The sequence below is a fragment of the Xiphophorus hellerii genome, chromosome 19, assembly GCF_003331165.1.
Source record: "Xiphophorus hellerii strain 12219 chromosome 19, Xiphophorus_hellerii-4.1, whole genome shotgun sequence".
NCBI classification, from domain to species: domain Eukaryota; kingdom Metazoa; phylum Chordata; class Actinopteri; order Cyprinodontiformes; family Poeciliidae; genus Xiphophorus; species Xiphophorus hellerii.
The window spans coordinates 27,234,654-27,254,128 of NC_045690.1; the positions used below are offsets into that span (position 1 = coordinate 27,234,654).

Sequence of the window (19,475 nt, forward strand, 5' to 3'; positions counted from 1 at the left end):
TACACAGAAATGTGCCTGAGGATTTTTGTTCAGCATCGACCACCAAGCAAGAAATTTCTGGATGTCGTCAATTTGCCAAAAGGCTTAAATCCACCATCCACCATCCCTCAGCCCCGACTCCCCCTCACAGAGGCATTTCCTGCACGGTGAGATCTAATTAAAGCTGAGAAATAATTAGCGATATATTTTTTCTTCTTATGAAGTAAAAAATTGAAAAAGAGCAGCGATTAAAAAGAGAAAAGTAGGAAGGAAGAGCAATTAAGATGATGGAGGTTGAGGAACTTTGTGTACGCATGTTAGATTAAAGGATGGGACTTGTTCATGGCAAAGACGGGCTCGATCGCCCTTCCCCTCTCTCACTCTTTTAATCTGTGGCACTTCTTCAACAGCTGATAAAAGCTGAAAGAACAAGATAACTAGCAAGGCGACGATGGCAGAAAAGCTTAAGGGACCCAATTTAACAATTAATCAATTATTTGATAGAAATCATCAATCAATCTTGTTGGGGGAATTAGTTCACGGGTGGAGGAGGGAGAGGCAGACGGTGATGTGTGGGGGTGTACCTTCATCCTTGATTTGTTAAACAATTTGGCACTTTGCTAAAATCCTTGTTTCTGAGAACTTTCCTCAACGTAATGAATAAGAGAAATAACATGTCAAATCCATTAGAGAGCAAATTATGTTATAAGCATTTATGATGTTTAAGACGATGAAACAGCATGAGCGTTCTCAATAAGTCCAGTTCTTCACAAGTTTATACCATCACCTCTTCAGCCAGTCAGAGATGAGGTAGCTTGTGTGTTTCGGGTCATTCTTCTGGAGGACAACCTGATGCACTGAAGCATAAAGTCATGATCTGATGGCTGCTTGGCCTCTTTCAAGATTTTCTGGTAGAACATTAAATGTATGGTTCTATCAGTTGAGGTAAGTCATTTTACAACTTTCAAATTAAAAATAAACCCAAGATGCCTTTCTGTTTAGTGATAAAGTAAAATGAACTTGATTCAAGGTCTTCCCTTATTGCTATAGTATTTAGTATAAGGGAAATAACTAGTCAATCAGAATTTTCTGTCTGCTGTCACTGGGCAGAATTTATTGAGTCGGGCGGTATTCAGCATCCTGGTCAGAATATCTATAGTATTAGAATAAATAACAAGGTCAGTCCTAATGGAGCAGGGGAGCAGTCCTGACCACAGTTTTCTGCTGTTCTCGAGTCAGTTCTCAAACCCCATCAGTCTTGTAATATCACCAGGTCGAAGTAATAATTCCCGTCTGGAATGCTTTGTGAAGCTCTTATTTGCAGAGATCAGTCAGTGGAGACTGTGAAGCGTTCACAATCACCACATGTTGTTTAAAACAGCATCAATAACTCAGACTGGTGATTTCAGGACATCTGTTTGCAGGAATACTGAGATAAATAACGTAGTGGTGCAGTTAAACTGTCTCCCATCGCCGTGACAACGTACAAAAAAGCTCTGAACATGACAAAGAGGATCAAACATTCCCGACTCTTTTAGCAATGTCATGAGGCTGCTGGAGGCTGACTTCCTGCTTATGAAATCGAGGGTGAATTTGAATGTGCTCTGTTAATAACTTTTAATAACTGAAGTAATAATAATTATTGTTATTCCAACCTCAACACCCCAACAAGCACACACACACACACACACACCCACCCCCACACACACACCCACACACACAAACCCCACACACAAGCACATATCCAGCAGTAAAATATGCATTGTTTCTCACTGAACAAATGAACAACCGTCTGCAGAGCTGATGAGATTTTAAATGAGTCCTAATTTGTTAGGAATTGTCTTTGGTCACAAGGAGGAGAGGGAAGAATAACAGGGATGCAAAACAGATCCAAAGAGGAATACAATCAAAAAGACACAATATGTAAAGAAGGAGAAGCCAGAGTTATAGTCAACATGACTTTCAGTGAAATTTTTCTTTTATTTTCATTTTGTCATGAGACGTGTGGGGAGGCTTACCTGTGACAATCCCAGGTAAATGGAAACAGTCTCAGAGATGTAGAGGAAACGTCCTTCCTTGTTTAGTGCAAATACAAAACCGTCCAGTGACTGAAAAACACAGATGGAGACAAGAGTTAAATGCACTTCTGAGACCTTAAGTCTGGACACACTGACTTAGTCCAGTTTATAAAAAGTGAGAGGTTAATTTTGGAAGACGCAACCTAAGCAGGAGAGAGGAAATGAGGGGGTGAAGGGTGCCGCGGTGCACAGGGGTAAAGGAGGCCTTAGTCGGGGCTCACAGGTTCGAGTCCCGGCCTGATGACCTTCACCATGTGGTCAATGTCGTCCTCTCTCATTACCCACTTTCCTCCTTCAAATAAATCCACTAGTCTATAAAATCTTTAAAGTAAACCATAAGAGGGAGAGATTCAGAAACTGAGGGGAATAAAATTAAATGAGGGGGAAAAAAACAGATAATCTTAAGAATGGTTCAATTTGTTTTTAAACAAAACTGATCACAGAAAACTATCTGACCTATACTTTGTTTATAGAAAAATGAGCTTAGTTACATTCACATCAGTCAGTTTCCTGTTGTTTTGGTGTTATTGCAGGGCACTTGGTCACTTCTGGGTTGTTTTGTGCATCAATCAAATCAGCAAAATATATGTTGTCCCTTAGTTATTCAATTATCTTCTCTGTTGATTCTACATACATGTAGACCCCTGAACTTTAATACTTTGTACTAATTTAATACTCTATTTTAATTGTTTTGAGCTTTGAAATACTGTCCTCACTTTGTCTTCACTTGTTGTAGTTGTCGTGTTTTATTTTTCTTTATTACCACTGGAAAAGTCGATCTGTGGCAGATCCAGCCTTCAGAAGGCTCAGCATGTCTAATGGTGCATTTACGATGCACTCACGATGCAACACTCAACTACAGCACCTTATTTCACACACACACACGCACGCCAACACACATTTCATATATGCATATTGTAAAGGAGACCCTTTCAGGCCAGAATGTGTCTAATGCTGTTGTTCTGTATATGTCATGCCACAGCTTCTTCAACGAAAGTTAAAAAAATCAAACACACACCCAAAGACCTCAGCCCTCAGACCTAGACTAGAATAGTGTTGGATAAAATATTTTACACTGATCACACATCCTTGAAAACAAAGACAAAACACATGGATTCTTAGTTTTTCCAAAAATTCAAAGAGACTCTTCTCATGACCCCACATTGTTCATCGTCCTGTGAAGAAAATACGAGCACACACAGGAAATGCTTCTTCTGCCCTTACACTTCCTCAGGTTTTGCTATTAAGCTGCCGCTGGTCATGGGTTAAATGGGGCACAGCAAAACACATAGAAAGACTGACATGTATAGATAATCCCAGCAAGTGTTTTCCCTTCTGTTCTGGTGTTTCGGCTTGTCTGATTGAGGTCCAGGTTTAGCAACAAGAGCCTCCAGGTGAAGGTAGGCAAATCTGCCAGTTTCATAGGGATTAACATGGATTAATTAGAATTGGAAAGCAATTTTAGAGGTGATGAGGTGTGTGTGTGTGTGTGTCTAAACTATTCTGATATAAACACACACTTTCACACAGTCATAGATGTGTTGCAAGCAGACATAACGTTGACCAGGTTGCCTTGTACATATTCCCTTAAAGAGCTACAACTCCCACTCCCACCAAATATCATACATACATTGTCTTCAGCTCTGTTGTGGTTTTTTGGTTCATATTATTTTTTTCTGCAGAAGGTCAGAAGGTCAGTGAAAGGCTGTAAGCTTCAGGAAGACATGGATAAAACAGGCCAACTGACTGCAGGATAAATAGCTTTTGTCAAAAAAACAGCTTTATTCACGTGTGTTATAGACGCATTCAGCAAATAACACACATACATGCCAATCTTAATTTTACAGAGAAAATCACTTGTGAAATACTGCATCAAACTGATCCTGCACATGTTTTTGTCACCACAGTTTTACTTGAAAACAGTTCCAAAGCAGAAAGCTACAGGAGAGGCTTACATCCATAATGAATAATAAAAAAAAATCTACCAAAAACATTTTCCCTACTCTTTCACACTGATGCATTGAACTGGTGAAAATACAAGAGATTATAAAAAGCATGCATGTGCGTACCACCAACCTCACTTTCAACTCCTGACTAAAGAAAGTAACTATTAGCTGCCCTAAAAGGTTTTGGAAGACATCACCAAATGTCCATAATTTACTACGTATGTAATTGTAACCAAACAGCAGAAAAGAGAAAAGTCTGTCAAAGAGGCAAATAGTGAGGGGGAAATCTACCCAACTGATGTTTCTTCAGTAAAATCTTATCTTGTTTTTTAGTCATTAATTTTACGCCCCTCTGATAGGGGGACCAGGACAGGGACTGGCAAGAAAACTAAACATTTCTAGTAATACATTTCTTAACATATCTACGTACAATAGCAGTTTAAAATCATCAACGTCTTTCAAAACACCAGAAAAGTTTACTAGATTAGTTGCCTTTGTGAATAGGTTGAATTCCTAGGAAGGTCTGAAGAGTGAGTTGGTAACATGACATGAGAGGGGACAAGACACACACTCTAGTCCTAAATCATGAAAAAATTGCCAAGAGTAGTGTTTGTTAAGGTGAATGTAATAGATTAATATTCATATCAAGCAAGTTCTTCTCAAAGAAATGCTTAGAATCTTTTCCCACAAGATGCAAATAAATAAGTTATCGGCCCAGTTTTATTTTTTTATAAACCTTTATTTTACCAGGATAAAAAAATCCATTGAGGTTAAAAATGTCTTTTTCAAGGAAATCCTGACCAATTTTTTTATGATAATGTAAAAATCATTTTGTGGTTTTACTGACAATTTTAGAGTTTCAATCGAGATTTTAGCAAAAATTAAATAAAGGTGTCTGTTAAGTCCTTATCTACGTTTGTGTGTTGTCTAAGCATGTGCTCACAGTCAGAAGAGTTCTGGGAGAGTGTGTGTGTGTGTGTGTGTGTGGGGGTGTGCGTGTGTGGGTGGGGGTGGGCGTGGGTGCGTGTGTGTGCGTGTGTGTGTGGAGGCGATATTCAAAAAGCAAGTTTTGCTTAAAGAGCACATAGAAAAAATAAATCCTTGCAACAGAAACACAGACCCCATGTCTGTTGCCCTCAGTCTGTGTGCAGAGATATTGTTTCTCTTTTCTTTGTTTACTTCACTTTGATTTGCATATTTATAAAACATATGCATGAGGATTTCTGATTTGAGTGTTCAGTGGTCAGCACACATGACTGAATGTGAATGTATGAGCTTGTCCATGTCATTTTATTTCCAATTACACCTATATACTAGGGTGTAAGCCCCGGTCTTATAATGAACTGGCATGCAGTGTGTAGGAAGCAAGCAGATCAAGGACAAATCATATTCACACACACACGCACACACACACACCCACCCCCACACACACCCCCACACTCGCATGCTCACCCCCACACATGCAGACAAACAGTGAAGTAAACAGATTCAAAAATCACACACATGCAGCAGACGGAACCAATAGCCATAGAATAAGTCACACACACACCACAAACTTTAAAAATACCACTATGACACACACACACCCACACATAGCCTCTATCTCTTTTACTCTTTTCTTTCTGTCTCACACAAGTATATACAAACACACACCCTGTGGCAGCGGCCCCTCCGTGCATGTGTGTGTGTGTGTGTCTCTCTCTCTCTTTATGAAATCACAGAGGGTCTGACCGCCTCATAGTAATTATGCTAATTGCCTGGATGCCCTTGCCTTTATTTATGCGGGGCTGGTAAGATAAATAAGAGGAAATTGCTTTGGATCTAACTGTATTCATTTCAGCATGCTAACTAGAACACTAATGCTGCTCTCACTGTTTGCGAGGGTGTGTATGTGTGTAACAAGGAGGCAAGTGAGCTGGGGTGAAGGGGGTCTTTTGTTCACAGATTTGTTTACCTTTTAGAAATTCAGCAGGTAATTGCAATTTTGATTCTATATTTCCTTTCTGTGTGTGTCGGGGCAGAGTGCTTTGATGCGTTTTGTCTGTCTGACAGCAGCTTGGCAGGTTAGCAGAGCCGTCAGAGGAACTGTTTTCTGCAGCCGCTCCCATTTCCTTCTGTTTATATTGTTCTTCTAATTTAACCGACCATTTACCGCTTCATTCTCAGCGAGAGATATTTCAAAACTATAGAGACAATTTCAAGAAAACAAAGACATATTAGACACTGGGACATCCAAGTGTATTCACTTTTGGTTTAAATACTTTAAAGCTGCAAAGAAATATTTCAGTATTCAGTCAAATCAGAGTTAATGTTTTGATTGCATCAAAAGGTCAAAATCTTTAAAAAAAATAAAAAAAGATTTTGAGCACATGACACAGAGTCTCCTTTGTAAATACTGTACTAATATATAAAAATCAAATGACAAATTATCTTCTTTTTAAATCAAAAATAGCTTTTTTTTAATCAAAAATGTAACAGTATAAAAATAAAACAAAACAATTTTGATTTTTATGTGCCAATCCATCACAGTTAAACAGCATAAGTAGAGGCTGGAGTTACTGAACTGCAGTGGACTCAAATTTCTGTGTTTTCCTTCTTCATGAATGCTATTTTAATAATAGTTGTACTAGCATTTTTGGTAGTGGTAGTCACATGCTTAGTTTTTAGATAAGCATAAAAGTACAAAAGCAACAGATTGTCTTCAGTCAGAGGCTTCAACAGAGTTGCTGTAATACAGACTGCTAGAGGAGATCCTTCCTGCCAACAGTCATCAGAATCTGGAAGAAACCAGGATATTACGAAGCATTTAGTTGCTTTACAGGGTTAGTACAGCGTTTTTAATTATGCTGAATTGAATCCAGACTCCGGCTATGGGGGCCAGCTGTTTGTGACATAAGAAACCCATGTCAAATATTTTCAAATATTATTTTATGTTTATTGTGAAATGCATGCTACCACGCATGGTGAATATGATGAACCCAAATGAAGTTCATCTCAATATTTTCTCTCTTTTTAAAAGCCATTCAAAGACAAGGAGAGGTTTGTGAGGTTCAACAGGCAAATGTTATGAAATCCTTCTCAGCTGAACATTATTCATGCTTCATAAAACTAGTACAAGTTTTAGCTTAATCGTGTACCTTTATGAATCCAGGGTTTTTCAGAAATCTTGTATATATTTTTTTCATCTATTTATTTTTTCTTCTACCATATTTGATTTTGAACTGGACAGAACTGCACATTTTAAATGCTATTTTATGTGGAAAATGTTGGAAGTAATTTATAAAGGTAAGATTTTTTTGCACCACAAAAAACTAGCGTTTCAAGAGGGAAGGGTGGACATGTGTATGCAGCCTTACATAAGTAAAACATATATGTTGCAATGCATCTGGAAATCCATGCCATCATCCTCTGACATGTTCATGCAAGTGAAGAAATGCAGAAGCATAAATTCTATTTTTGTCAGGACCGGAGCAATGAGAAAACAGTTTAATGCTGTTTTTTTTACAATTATTTACCAACTACCGAACTGCAGCCCTATTGAGCAGTGTTTTAGCAGACATAGCTCACTGCAAGAACGACAACCAAACAGTTTCTCTACGATCCCAGATTTAGAAGAACTGAAGAACAGAGAGAGTTATCAGCAGAACCGGCCCTAAGGTTGTAGTGGAATTCTGCATCACATCAGAGAACAGACAGGAAATGCTTTTAATGGGCCGTGGTGTTCACACCTCACACACACCAACACACATCATGCAGGCCTAAATGCCGGACCACAGGCAATAAAAAGAGGAGAAAAAAAAGACATATACACACACACCCACACACACATACACAACAATGTCTAAATCTGGGCATTAAGACAGTAAAAGAAAGAATTGCAATTGATTAGTGAGCACTGCTGAATGGCCTGCTCCCTGTGCTTTCCACCTCCTGTAGATTACTGCATCGATCGCCCTCTCTCTCTCTCTCTCCCTTTCTCTCTCACACACACACACATACCCGCACATGTCCACCCCCACCCAGACACACACAACACAGAAACAAACTCACATTACAACAGATGAGGCTATCTTTTAACCATTCAGAATGCTTGGCTTAAATGTTACTGTCTAGTGCTCTGCCTCTTAATGACTAATGGAACAATAGACTGTGTGTGTTTATGTGTATAGGAGAAAGTGGTGGGATGGGGTGTGTGGGTGTGAGTGTGTGTGTGTGTGGGGGGGGGGCTAAATGAAATGAGGGGTGGACAAGAAAAATGGAGGGAGGGTGATATATGGGAAAAAATAAGAAATAAAGAATCAAGACATAAAGAGAACACGAAACAGGAAAGGGGTGTGATTAAAAGCAAAAGGAGAGAAGAAGATAAATTGAAGAAAAGAAACCAATTCAGGTGGGACTGAGGGAAAAGCTCTGGGAAAAGAAAAGAAAATATAACAATTGATTATCCAGGGAGAAAGAGCAAAGTTAGTGAGAGCAAAGCACTGCACTGTTTGTGTTTGGACAAGTATTCTGAAATCAACCATTTTCAGCTCATTTAGTTTCAGTTGTCTCCGGACCGACTGCAGGAATTCAGTCCCATCAACACACAGCAGCGTTACGGAGACGTTGAACTGCTGCTGGTTGCTCAGAACCTGATTAAAGCTGACACACAACTCCATCTGTAATGGGCTGAAATGTGTTAAAATCACCAGACAGATAACTCAAACTAATCTCCAATCAAATTATCAATCTGGATGGGATTTTTGGCCTTCAATATTTTTCCTAGCAGATGCTCACTCCTCACCTCTTGTTGTATGTTCTGCAGCCAGAAGAGGGTTGTGTGTGTTAAACATAGCTCTGCATGTGCAGAAAACACTGAGGATACAGCTGAAGAAAATCATGCTAGAAATATATCTCCTGTTCATAACATTTACAAGACATTTTTAAGCAACCGCTTTTAGTTCCAGGGCTTTACTGCAGCAAGTAAACCAACGAATGAAAAGATGAGAAGTAACTGAGGCGAACAGGGAACGAAAGAGTGAAGAACAAATCAATCAAATCAAAATGATAAAACCTTAAAACAATCATGACTAAACGGGTAATCAACCGATAAAATCGTTGTGGCGCAGGGATTAAGGACAACCCACATAAGGAGGTCTTAGTCCTCAACTCGGCTGTCGCAGGTTCAATTCCCAGCCTGGTGACCTTTGCCGCATGTCTTCCTTCTCATTACCTACTTTCCTGTCTTAGCACTTTCAAATAAAGGCCACTAGAGCCAAAAAACCCTTTAAAAATAATGATAATAGAAAAACATTATCAGAATTCTAAATGCATCCCTCGATTCTTTGTCTACATCTACTTTGTGTGCAGTAGGAGGTTAAGTGCGAGGAGGGGATCACATGCCTCCAGTGGAAATAATATATTACAGCAAGATGCTGGTGGAGGAATAAAAAACAAAAAAAAAAACTCAATGGCACAAAGAAAGGAGTGGACACATGGAAGGGTTCCACTGAAAGTAGGGCTGAAACGATTCCTCGAATGATTCGAGTACCTCGATTATTAAGATTCCTCTAGGAAATTTTACCTGCCTCGAAGCTTCGTTAATTTATGTTTTATTATTTAGTGCATCTGTCAGGATCTGCGGCTTCGGCAGTTCCTCTGGTTTCCTTCTAGGTGGCGTTCGAGAGCTCGCTGGCGTATACACACACCCTCTCCACAGGTGTGTTTCGGCACACCTGTGGATCATCAGCGGGAGCATATTAGAAGCGGGTACCCGGCACTTCGTCGCCAGAGTGTTGTCGCCTTTGTGGTACATCTGGTTCTGAGATCTCTAGAAAGATATCCAGTCTGTTTCGCAAGCTTACCTGTCCTGTACCTTTTTGTGATTCCTAGGCTCCTGTTGTCTGGACACTCCATGCAAAGTAAGGGATTTGCAGTTCCATCCGAGGATTCAGTGAAACCCCTCGACTCCCACTCCGCTGAACTCCCTGACGAGTTACGCCCACCTACCAGCTGTTCGATCACACTGATCCGCTCCTGATCAGACGCCCCTGCATTACACGCCAATTGTCTTTGTAAATAAATCTTTAATCTGATCTCCTGAGAGTGTCTTTGCATGTGGGTTCGGAGAGTTCAAAACAACATGACAGCACCGTGTCCCGGCCGGAACATTATTTGTGTTGCGCTGAGCTCTCACTTCCGCCTCTGAGTTGTTGACGAAAGCTAAGTGTTAGAGGAATAAAGTCCGATTTTCAAGTTCGGCCCCTGGGGATTTTATTGATTGATGATAATGCCCGGGTTTTCAATGTTTTTGGGGGACCAATAAGCACCCTCTAAATGACTGGCGTGATGCCTGGAGTACGGCAACCTTTCTCCTCCGGGAGCTGCTGGTTCAGAGCGAACGGCGGGAAGAGGAGTATTTATACAGGTGAGCAGATAGACTGAACACCGTGGGCAGCTGAGTAGTTGATGCTTATAGTGTAAGTGTAGCTTTACAGACGAACCGCACAATAAATTTCATATCATCCCGGTCTCAACAAACGGGAGGCGGGAATCATTATGGTGGTACATGGCTGTTCGATGAGTTTGAGTTTCTTAGTGTGAGCCACCGGACTTACGTTCGTCTGTCCCCTGGTCTATTTCCTCCTCTCCACCCCCATCTAACGTTCGTTTGCTCGCCTGCCCCCCACCCCTACCACAAGCCTCCCCACTCCAGGCGACATTTCCCGTATTCTCAAACTCAAAGCGTGATCGGTATGGGGCAACGTGAGAGCTCAACTATTAAACTGACCGAAGATGAATATATAAACTAAAAGCTGGATTATAGACATTTTTATAAGCGTATTTGTGAGCCTGCCTCTTTATTATTAAATTGAATAGAATTTCAGATTCTTGTATAACTTTTCTTCAGATTAAGTTAGAAAGTGAGCTATTATTGTTACAGGTTAATTTTCTAAACTACAAAAAAGTAACTGTTAGAGATGCTAAAAAATGAAAAATTTCACTGATGTTGATATCCGATATAAACACCGGTGTTATGCCAGATTTGGCAATATTTTATTTTATTCTTATCCAATTACTCAATTAATCGTAAGAATAATCCATAGATTTCTAGATTACTAAAATATTTGTTTACAACAGCCCTAGCAGAAAGTCAAACCCATCAATCTGGAAGCGATGTGAGGAAGCAGGCTGCTTAGGGAGGTTCAGAGGTTCCTAAAGTTCAGAATTACTGGAAAGGACGGCCGGGTTGAGTGCCAACAACAGCACAGGACACTCCAACAAACCAAAACCAACACAGAAGTCTAAACTAAAATGCAAAAAACAGGAAAACCACTAATAAACTCAACACACGGGAATGTTGAGTTTATGGAGAAACACCTGGCGATAAAATTAAAATAAAAGGAAAATTTTAATTAAAAGCTGCACTAGTACAAATAAGAATGTTATTGTGCTCTCATATCATCTCACACAACACCAGATCCAAAGGGAACAATGGTTAAGTGAAGCGTTTTGGATTGAAATACTGAATAAAAAAATATGTTTTATTAACATGATATAAATATTTGAGGACCAGTTCTCAATTACAAACACAAAAAATGTTTGAAAAATGTGCAGATTAAATTAAAATAAATATCCAGACTAACATATATAATATAAAAAAATACAATGACAAACTAAATTGTTTATCCTTTCTGTAGAATAACTTGACATGCATTCCTTTCTTTATTTGCATAAATGAATTGAACTGCTTCAATGAAAACCCCAAAATGTCCAGAATAAAGCCGTCTGTATGAGTTAACAGACATGTAGCAAAACTATTCATGAAAGATTTCAATTAAAACTGTGAAAAATTTAACACTTCATTTGAATCAAACAGCAAAATGTATTTCCCCCAAACAAAACACGATCTCTGCATTATTCACTTTGCATCAGAGAGTCAGCTCTGCCATGTCGTCCTGTTTAAGAGCAGAGCTTTCCTGTGCCCAGCAAATGATCTGACAAGCAACATCAAGAGTCCGGTCTGCAAAGGTCAGCAGGCACACACACACACACACCGACACGCACAGACGCATACACACACACACATGTCAATACCGACACACATTCTTTTAGGGGTTAACAGTCTCCCATACACACACACGTGCACCCCCACACACGGACACACACCATCATGGCTGAGCCTAAAAGGTCAACTTCATGCTTATTGGTGATAGAACTATTAAATGAACCAATCAATAGAGAAGGGAACGGAGGTAGAGCGGGCTCCTGAGAGGCAGCACGGGCTGAGATGCAAACACAATGAGAGATGGAGAGAAAGCAATTGAGAGAAGGCCAGGGAAGGAAGAAAAAGGGAACAAGATGGAGATAAAGAATGAGGAGGAAGCAGGAAAGAAGTTAAAGGTGATGGCCAAAAGGAGGTAATGAGACCATATACAGAGAAAGAAACAGGAAAGGAAAGTCCAGAAAGGTCAACATGTCAATATAGGAAGGACACAGGAAGAGCAATACGAGAGACAGAGAGAGAGAGAGAGAGAGAAAAGAAGGGAAAAGAATGAAGGGATGAAGGTCCAAAAAGGTCAAAACAGGAAAAAGAGACGAGTAGTCATCTAATTATGGCTATTTATGTGATTAATATAACAAACCACTAATATCTCCAGGTAGATATTTAAAGATGTCCAAAACCACACAGAACAAAAAGACATTTTCATATGTTTAAGTGTATTATGACATATTTTTTGTTACTTGTGTCTGGTTTCTTCTTTTACATTCATTGAAGCTTTCCTGGGTGAAAACGCTACTGCATCAACAAAGCAGTCCATCACAGGGCAAACTTAGAAAATTCAACAATCAAAACTAGTAGTTTTGCAATTTAATTTTAAATGTTGAAGTGATTTTTTTAAAACTCTGTCTTGCATTAAAGAGTTTTGGCTTTAAATAATTATCTATATTCAGTTTAATCTTTGTGTGTCTGATTTAAAGGCTCAAGTGTTGCAGCTTTTAGTTTTGTATGTTAGAACTGGATGGTGACTGAAAGAACCTGCTTGTGAGAAACAGCGTAAAGAACAGCATGAGCAGGAGAAGAGGGAGCTGGGCTCAGGGTGATGCTGCAGACACTCTGAGCTTTTGCTGTTTCTCGTTTTTAATCAAAAGCAACAGAACACACCCACACTCACAGCTCTGGAGCAATATTTCCACTCCTCCAGTTATTGCTCATAGTTCAGACAGCTCAGTATCACTTAAATTCTTTTCTAAAGTGTGTGTGTGTGGGGGGGGGGGCAGCGTTAGGGGCGTTCTGTGTTGAAGTCCAGGATAGACCACATTTCCTGAAGCTGTTTTGCAAAGTTGTCACATATTGAATAGTGCAAATAATTCACTATATCAGCATAAGCATGAAACCTGACTGAAATGATTTCAATATTTCAGCAAAGTTTAGTTGAGCTAACATTTTAATAGCTTCTTCACTGCATTGATCATTCGGCTGGTCTTCCTGCTAGATGTCATTAGACAATAAAGATATTTTTACAAACTAGTTTTAAATAAGGAAGGGTGGCACACTGGCCATAGCGATTACCTGATTCTATGAGATTGAATCGTGATGTCCCTTTAAGAGAGTGTGACAAAAGTGATTGACTCTAATAAATGTGTGGTCTTTCCATTCAACCATTGTTTACATCTGTTTATTCATGCAGAGCTGTGGGAGCTGCTCGGTCCTTAGATTACAAATTAAGATCTCACCCTTTCATTGAATAACTGGAAAATTTGATGATCAAAATAGGCTGAAATTATATGTCTTTATATTGCACGTACACATATTTTGTTCAATTTTAATAGATGTGCACTATGCTACTTTATTAAGTCTTCTCTTGCTATGAGTCAGGTGGTTACCATGGTGATTACACAATTTTTAAACAACAAGAGGGTGCACATGGGCAATCAAACAGACCCAATACGTTGTGAGCATCAAGGACATCCGAGCTGATAAATCTTTTTAATACTCTCCAGATGGATGCTTTTTTGCTTTGCAGCTTAACCTTAGAACACCCTTCCAAAGAACACACTTACCACAGAGCAAATGCTGCCAGTCATCTGACATTCTCATGTTGGTTTTGTGTTTTTTACAAATACCTGTACCTAATCTATTGTTTCTAAAAGTAATTAAATTCCAAATCAACTTTATTTTGCAGATGAACTGTCAAAATTGGGACGTCAGGTTTCTATGACTATGTTACTAGGCAAACTGGGACATTTTTGTGTAAATTTGTTTAATTCTGAAATGTTTTGACCCAGGGCTGCATAGTGGCACAGTGGGTAGTGCTGTTGTCTTGCAGGAAGAAGGTTCTGGGTTCAAATCCTGGCCAGGGGTTGAAAGGTGGCAACTGCAATTTATTTACCCTGTTTAATTAATTTAATTACCATCGACCAAAATGCCACATCTTGGTCAATGTCTATGCCACAGTCCCCATTTGGGTATAAAACAGGGGTGCCCAAAGTGGGTCCTCGAGGGCCGGCATCCTGCATGTTTTAGTTCTCTCCCTGGTTTAACACACCTGGATCAAATGATGGCTCATTAAAAGGCCTAAGAAGAACATTGACATGTTGAAAAGGTTGTTGCTACCACCAGGGAGAGAACTAAAACATGCAGGATGCCGGCCCTCGAGGACCCACTTTGGGCACCCCTGGTATAAAACCATCTAAGTCAGAAATGCCACCATGGCCAGTCTGGAATGACAATTGTGAGCATTGCTCAATAGCATATTTCAGATTTGCACATGTGTGAATCACTGCTGGAGGTTTATTGCAGGATGACTGTGAGACTGACTACGGTGCTTAGGAAAGGCAAGGGGCGACTCTTACTCAGCAAAGTCCTGGTAGAATGATTGTTACTTCACATGTTGAGGCCAAAGTCTCCAATAACACAGAATTTTTCTTTAATTGCTAAATTTGTCTCCATTTACTCTAAAAAAGAAGCCTGTAGAGGAGTCTGAAAAGGCTCTAATTACAGCGACAAAGTCACTAAGTTAGCTTCGTCGACTTATGAATGCTTTATTTGTCCCAAAGGGGACCAAAAAGCTTTAGTGTTTAGGACACCCAAACGGTTAGAAACGGCCCTGCATGTCACACAGAGTTGATCTTTGGGTATTTCTGTCTAAAGCTAATAGCTAGTATCTGTAAATACTCAATCATACAATTTAGTTGCAACACTAGCCTTCCCATGCACAAGTCAGCTGATATGGGGCTAGGACCACCTCACTGGGTGACTCATAGGCATAACAGCTGCAGGTTGACTTTTGCTAAAGGAACTTGTGACATTGCTGATCCCCTCTTACCATTTTACATATTTGTTATGATGTTTTATTAAACCATATATAGACAAGACTGCAATTAGAGCAGAGATGCCAGCTGAACTTGTATTTCCAAGGTGATAACGTACATAATATAACCCACATGTCTTTATATGCACAAAAACTAGAACTGTGCTCAACAATGAAACAAAAATGACTTGAAAATCCCAGATGTAAACAGCGTTCTTCTAACTGTCTCCTTGGTTAATCACACTCACTCCATCTCTTTATTGCCATCTCCTTGATTAACGTAATATTAAAATACACTGTGATAACATCATGGCTGTTAGAAAGAGAAAAAGTAATTGCTATAATCATTTAATCACTTATCCCTACAGTTCTGTTATGCATATTGCTATTCAGCTGTGCATTTCTTATGTGTTGAAGGGGAAGGTTTTTGTATCCTGCAGACCTCAGGTCTAACTGGCAAATGTTGAACTAATTATTTCAAGCAAAATAAGAAAATAAATAAAAACCTGAAAATGATCACTTCTACAATGCGAGATCCATTTGTAATATTTGATATTTCTTAGCAAACCAAGTCAGGCCTAAAGAATTGCTTCCGTTTAATGTCACCTTATACAAAAATCTTAATTTAGGAATATTTTTGCAATCAATGCAATATTTTAAAATAACACTTAAAATTCCCAGTGGCTAAATCTCTTCTCCTGTAGGTATGTTTGGAGATTGTCAGCTGTTTTAGTTTAAACAGCAGACATGGTGGATTTCTATAAAACCCACCATGTTATGAATGAAATTACTAACATACAAAAAGTAAGGCCATATTTAACCCCAAAAGTGGTCGACATTGTCCAAACCAGTAATGAATATCAATGGAGAAATCCTACAACCACTAAAATCTGACACTGCTCCATTTTTATTTACATTTTGGGAAGGAGGACGTTGCGCTGGTCTTCTTCAGAGGTTTTATGCCAATTCCTTCAATAGTGCAGCGCCCCCACAGGCGAGTGGTTTTTCAGTTAGTTTGGGTTGTTTGACACATTGCAGAGTGTGTCAAACCACAGCAGCTGAAAATTTTGCAATTTTGGTCCCCAATCGAACCGAGTTCACGAGACTATCAGGTATGAAAGCAACCTTAGAATGGAGGAGACAGTTACTCTAAGGTCAGATTGCACTTTTCAAACATAAAAGACAAAGATCTTAGTTTTTGGATACGTGTTATGTACTCATGACACTAAAACCAAAGTGTGTGTCCATATTGACCCTCAGTACATTCAGATGGAAATGGCCAAAGCTTGCAAGCAAGACAACATCCCATCTAAAGGGGTGTTATATGTTTCTTTACTGGTAAAGAAACTTCACAAAAAGATATAATGAAGAAAAAAATATTATTTGCAAATTTTAAGGCAAACTCTCAAGGCAGAAAAATCTGCACAAATCTGAAATGAATTGTACAGAGGTCCTACGACAGCCCTCAAAAAATTAAAACTTTCAGCAATACAACAAAATATGAAGTTTTAACCAGATATTCAATCTACAATAGACCTGGAGAAACTAAAGGCTGTTCACAAATGGCTCTTCCAAATGAACCATGAATACATAAAAAGTGCTACAAAGTGGCGTAAGTACAACAGAGTCTGTTTTAGAGGGGGACTAATGTCAGTTCTGTAAAATATTGGGAGCAGATTTGAAAAAGTATCTGCAAGTAAGAGGAATGGGCTAATTTCAGGTAATCTTCACTGATCTAAATTTGGAAAAGTTAAAGACGGCAAGAAAAATCTGCTTAATCATTTTATACAGTGTAAAATTGAAGTCTGGAGATATATTTCTTTTTAATGTGCTTATCCAGACTAGGAAAATAATAGCTAATTTGTTAATTTTTCTTACTTTTCAAAGAACAAAGGCAGAACACCAGGGCAAGAGACCATGGAGAGAAAAAGTCAGCGAGATTATGACTGTAAAGCAGCCTACAGCATTTGTCTTCATTTGGGGTGACTGCCTTCATGCGTTATTATTAACGGCTGTCGAATGGGAGAGAAAGGGGCAGAGGAGTCAAGGAAATGAAGTACGGAGGTTGTATGAAGCAAAAACAGAAACGGAGAGTGTGGGAGGATAAAAAAAGGAAGCTTTGCTTTTTCAGCAACAGGCAGTCAAATAAATCAAGTACTGATAAGCACACAACATACAAACACTGCAAAGTTTGGAGGTGGTTCAGTACATTACATTTAATACTTATCCTGCTCAAAGGGATACAAAGTAACAACAGATCTAACACAGAGTCATCTCAATTCATGCAATTTTATTCCTTCAAGTCTGACGGAATGATGTTTGATGTTATCCCAATGAATTCCTTAGGTAAAGGTAAAAAACTGTGTTTTTGATCTTAACATAAGAAACAATATTTAGGCTTATACCCCTACACATTGTGCTTGGGTCAACTTCTCTGCTAAGCAACTGTCCCAGTAGTCCTTTTCTTGCCCATATGCGACTTACAGTATATTTGACTTTTTCACGGCAGTCTGAATGACCCAATTCTGATCTTTTCACCCTCCAAAAATTTCGATTAGTGCCACTTCCATAAGTGGTACTAAACCAGACATGTATTTGATTATCTTCACGACTCATTGACGTGAAATATGCCTCATAATTCTGCACCAGAAGAATGCAGACACATAAAATTGGGATGTGAACAATAGCTGAAAATTATAACTGTGAAAATTCTGAACTTATTTTAACTTCCTTCGACATTGTGACGATGCTGTGGGTTTCCAACGCTGAAACACGTTAAAATCGATCCACAGATGGCGTGGATCCATGGATCCACTGCCAGAAACCGTGTGTATCTGTGTGACGTCTACATTCTTCCTCTGCACATGCGTGTCGTTTTTGGGTCGTAAACCATTCACACAAAATTCTGATTAAAGTTGCATTTAACTAATAATATGAACAATCATTCAAATAAAATAAATATCGGATTTCAGTAAAAAAATAAATAAAAATCAGAATTGAGGATTAAGACCTGTTGTGTGAATATAGCCACACCAGCACCTTATTTATAGAAACTACTGAAGGTACATTTTTTTAACTAAACCAACTATCTTTTAACTAAACCAACTATCTTTTAACTATACCAACTATCTGTTCAGTTCTGCAGAAAATACCGTTAGAGATGGCTGTGGGCTATTTTCGGTCTAATAAGCAAGTTTTATATTTTGTGTTTTCCCTTTGTCTTTTTAATTTATAAACCAGTTAAAAAAACAGCACAGTTCTTTTGACTTTTTGAAGTGCATCTGGTTTGGGAAAGATTTTCTTCTTTTCTAAATCGTGTCTCTACCTCTCATCTATTTTCAGTTTCATTGTATTGTTTCTGGATAGACCTGTCTTCGCCTTTCGTTGGTTAATTTAAATTCTATTTTGTGTATTTTTTGTATTCATTTTCGTGGATACCAGTGTTCAGCAGCAACGGGAATTTGACGCACGCTGACAAACAGCATACTCAAAAGCACATACATACACTTAGGAAATCAACAAGCATTTATAGATAGGTCTAACATCACATAAAGGCACGTCTCAGTTCGATAGCTGGTTGAAAGTTGCTTCACTCCTCAAGCTCTTTCCTCTAACCAGATAATTTAGTGCTAAGGCACACACTAGAGTGGAAAACAAAAGCCTCCAGCAGCAACACCAGAGGCACAGTGATGGGTTCTGTTTGACACAGGGCTAACTCTCCACAGTAACAATTTAAAGAGACTCAGTTTACAACAGATATCCAACACCTGCAGTCCATCAGGTGGCAGCGAGTCCAACAGTGGGAGAGAAAACATTCCCTGCTTCCTCCCCTTCAAACAAATAAAAGTATAGACACGTAGAATCCAGTCCATCCCATCAAGATGATCTGATACGACATGCTGCAAAGCACGAAAAGCAGGGAAAGTGACAGATCTATTCATTCTCATTGTGCTGTCCATATTTAACATACATATTTTATTAATTCAGTTTTATCAGTTACCTTGTAAAATTGAGATCTGCCTGTTCAAAACTGCCCCAATCAGATGAAAAAACAATTTTGAATTATTTTATTTTTCAAGTTGCTATTGACTTTGAATTAAAATATGAAAACAGTCACCTGACCAGGCATATCAAGTCAAAGTGGAAAAAGCAAGTTGGACTAAAAAACTAAGCCGAGA

At 39.0% G+C, this 19,475-nt stretch overlaps 1 protein-coding gene across 3 annotated transcripts in view; it reads right to left on the bottom strand.

The window, feature by feature from the left end:
- The window catches only part of npas3 (neuronal PAS domain protein 3), a 292,717-nt gene that overhangs the window by 100,750 nt on the left and 172,492 nt on the right, over window positions 1–19,475 (bottom strand). For all 3 annotated transcript variants that reach the window (XM_032548286.1, XM_032548288.1, XM_032548287.1), the window contains one exon: window positions 1,998–2,087. In XM_032548286.1, the coding sequence (XP_032404177.1) occupies window positions 1,998–2,087 (90 nt within the window). The remainder of the gene's footprint in view (window positions 1–1,997; window positions 2,088–19,475) is intronic.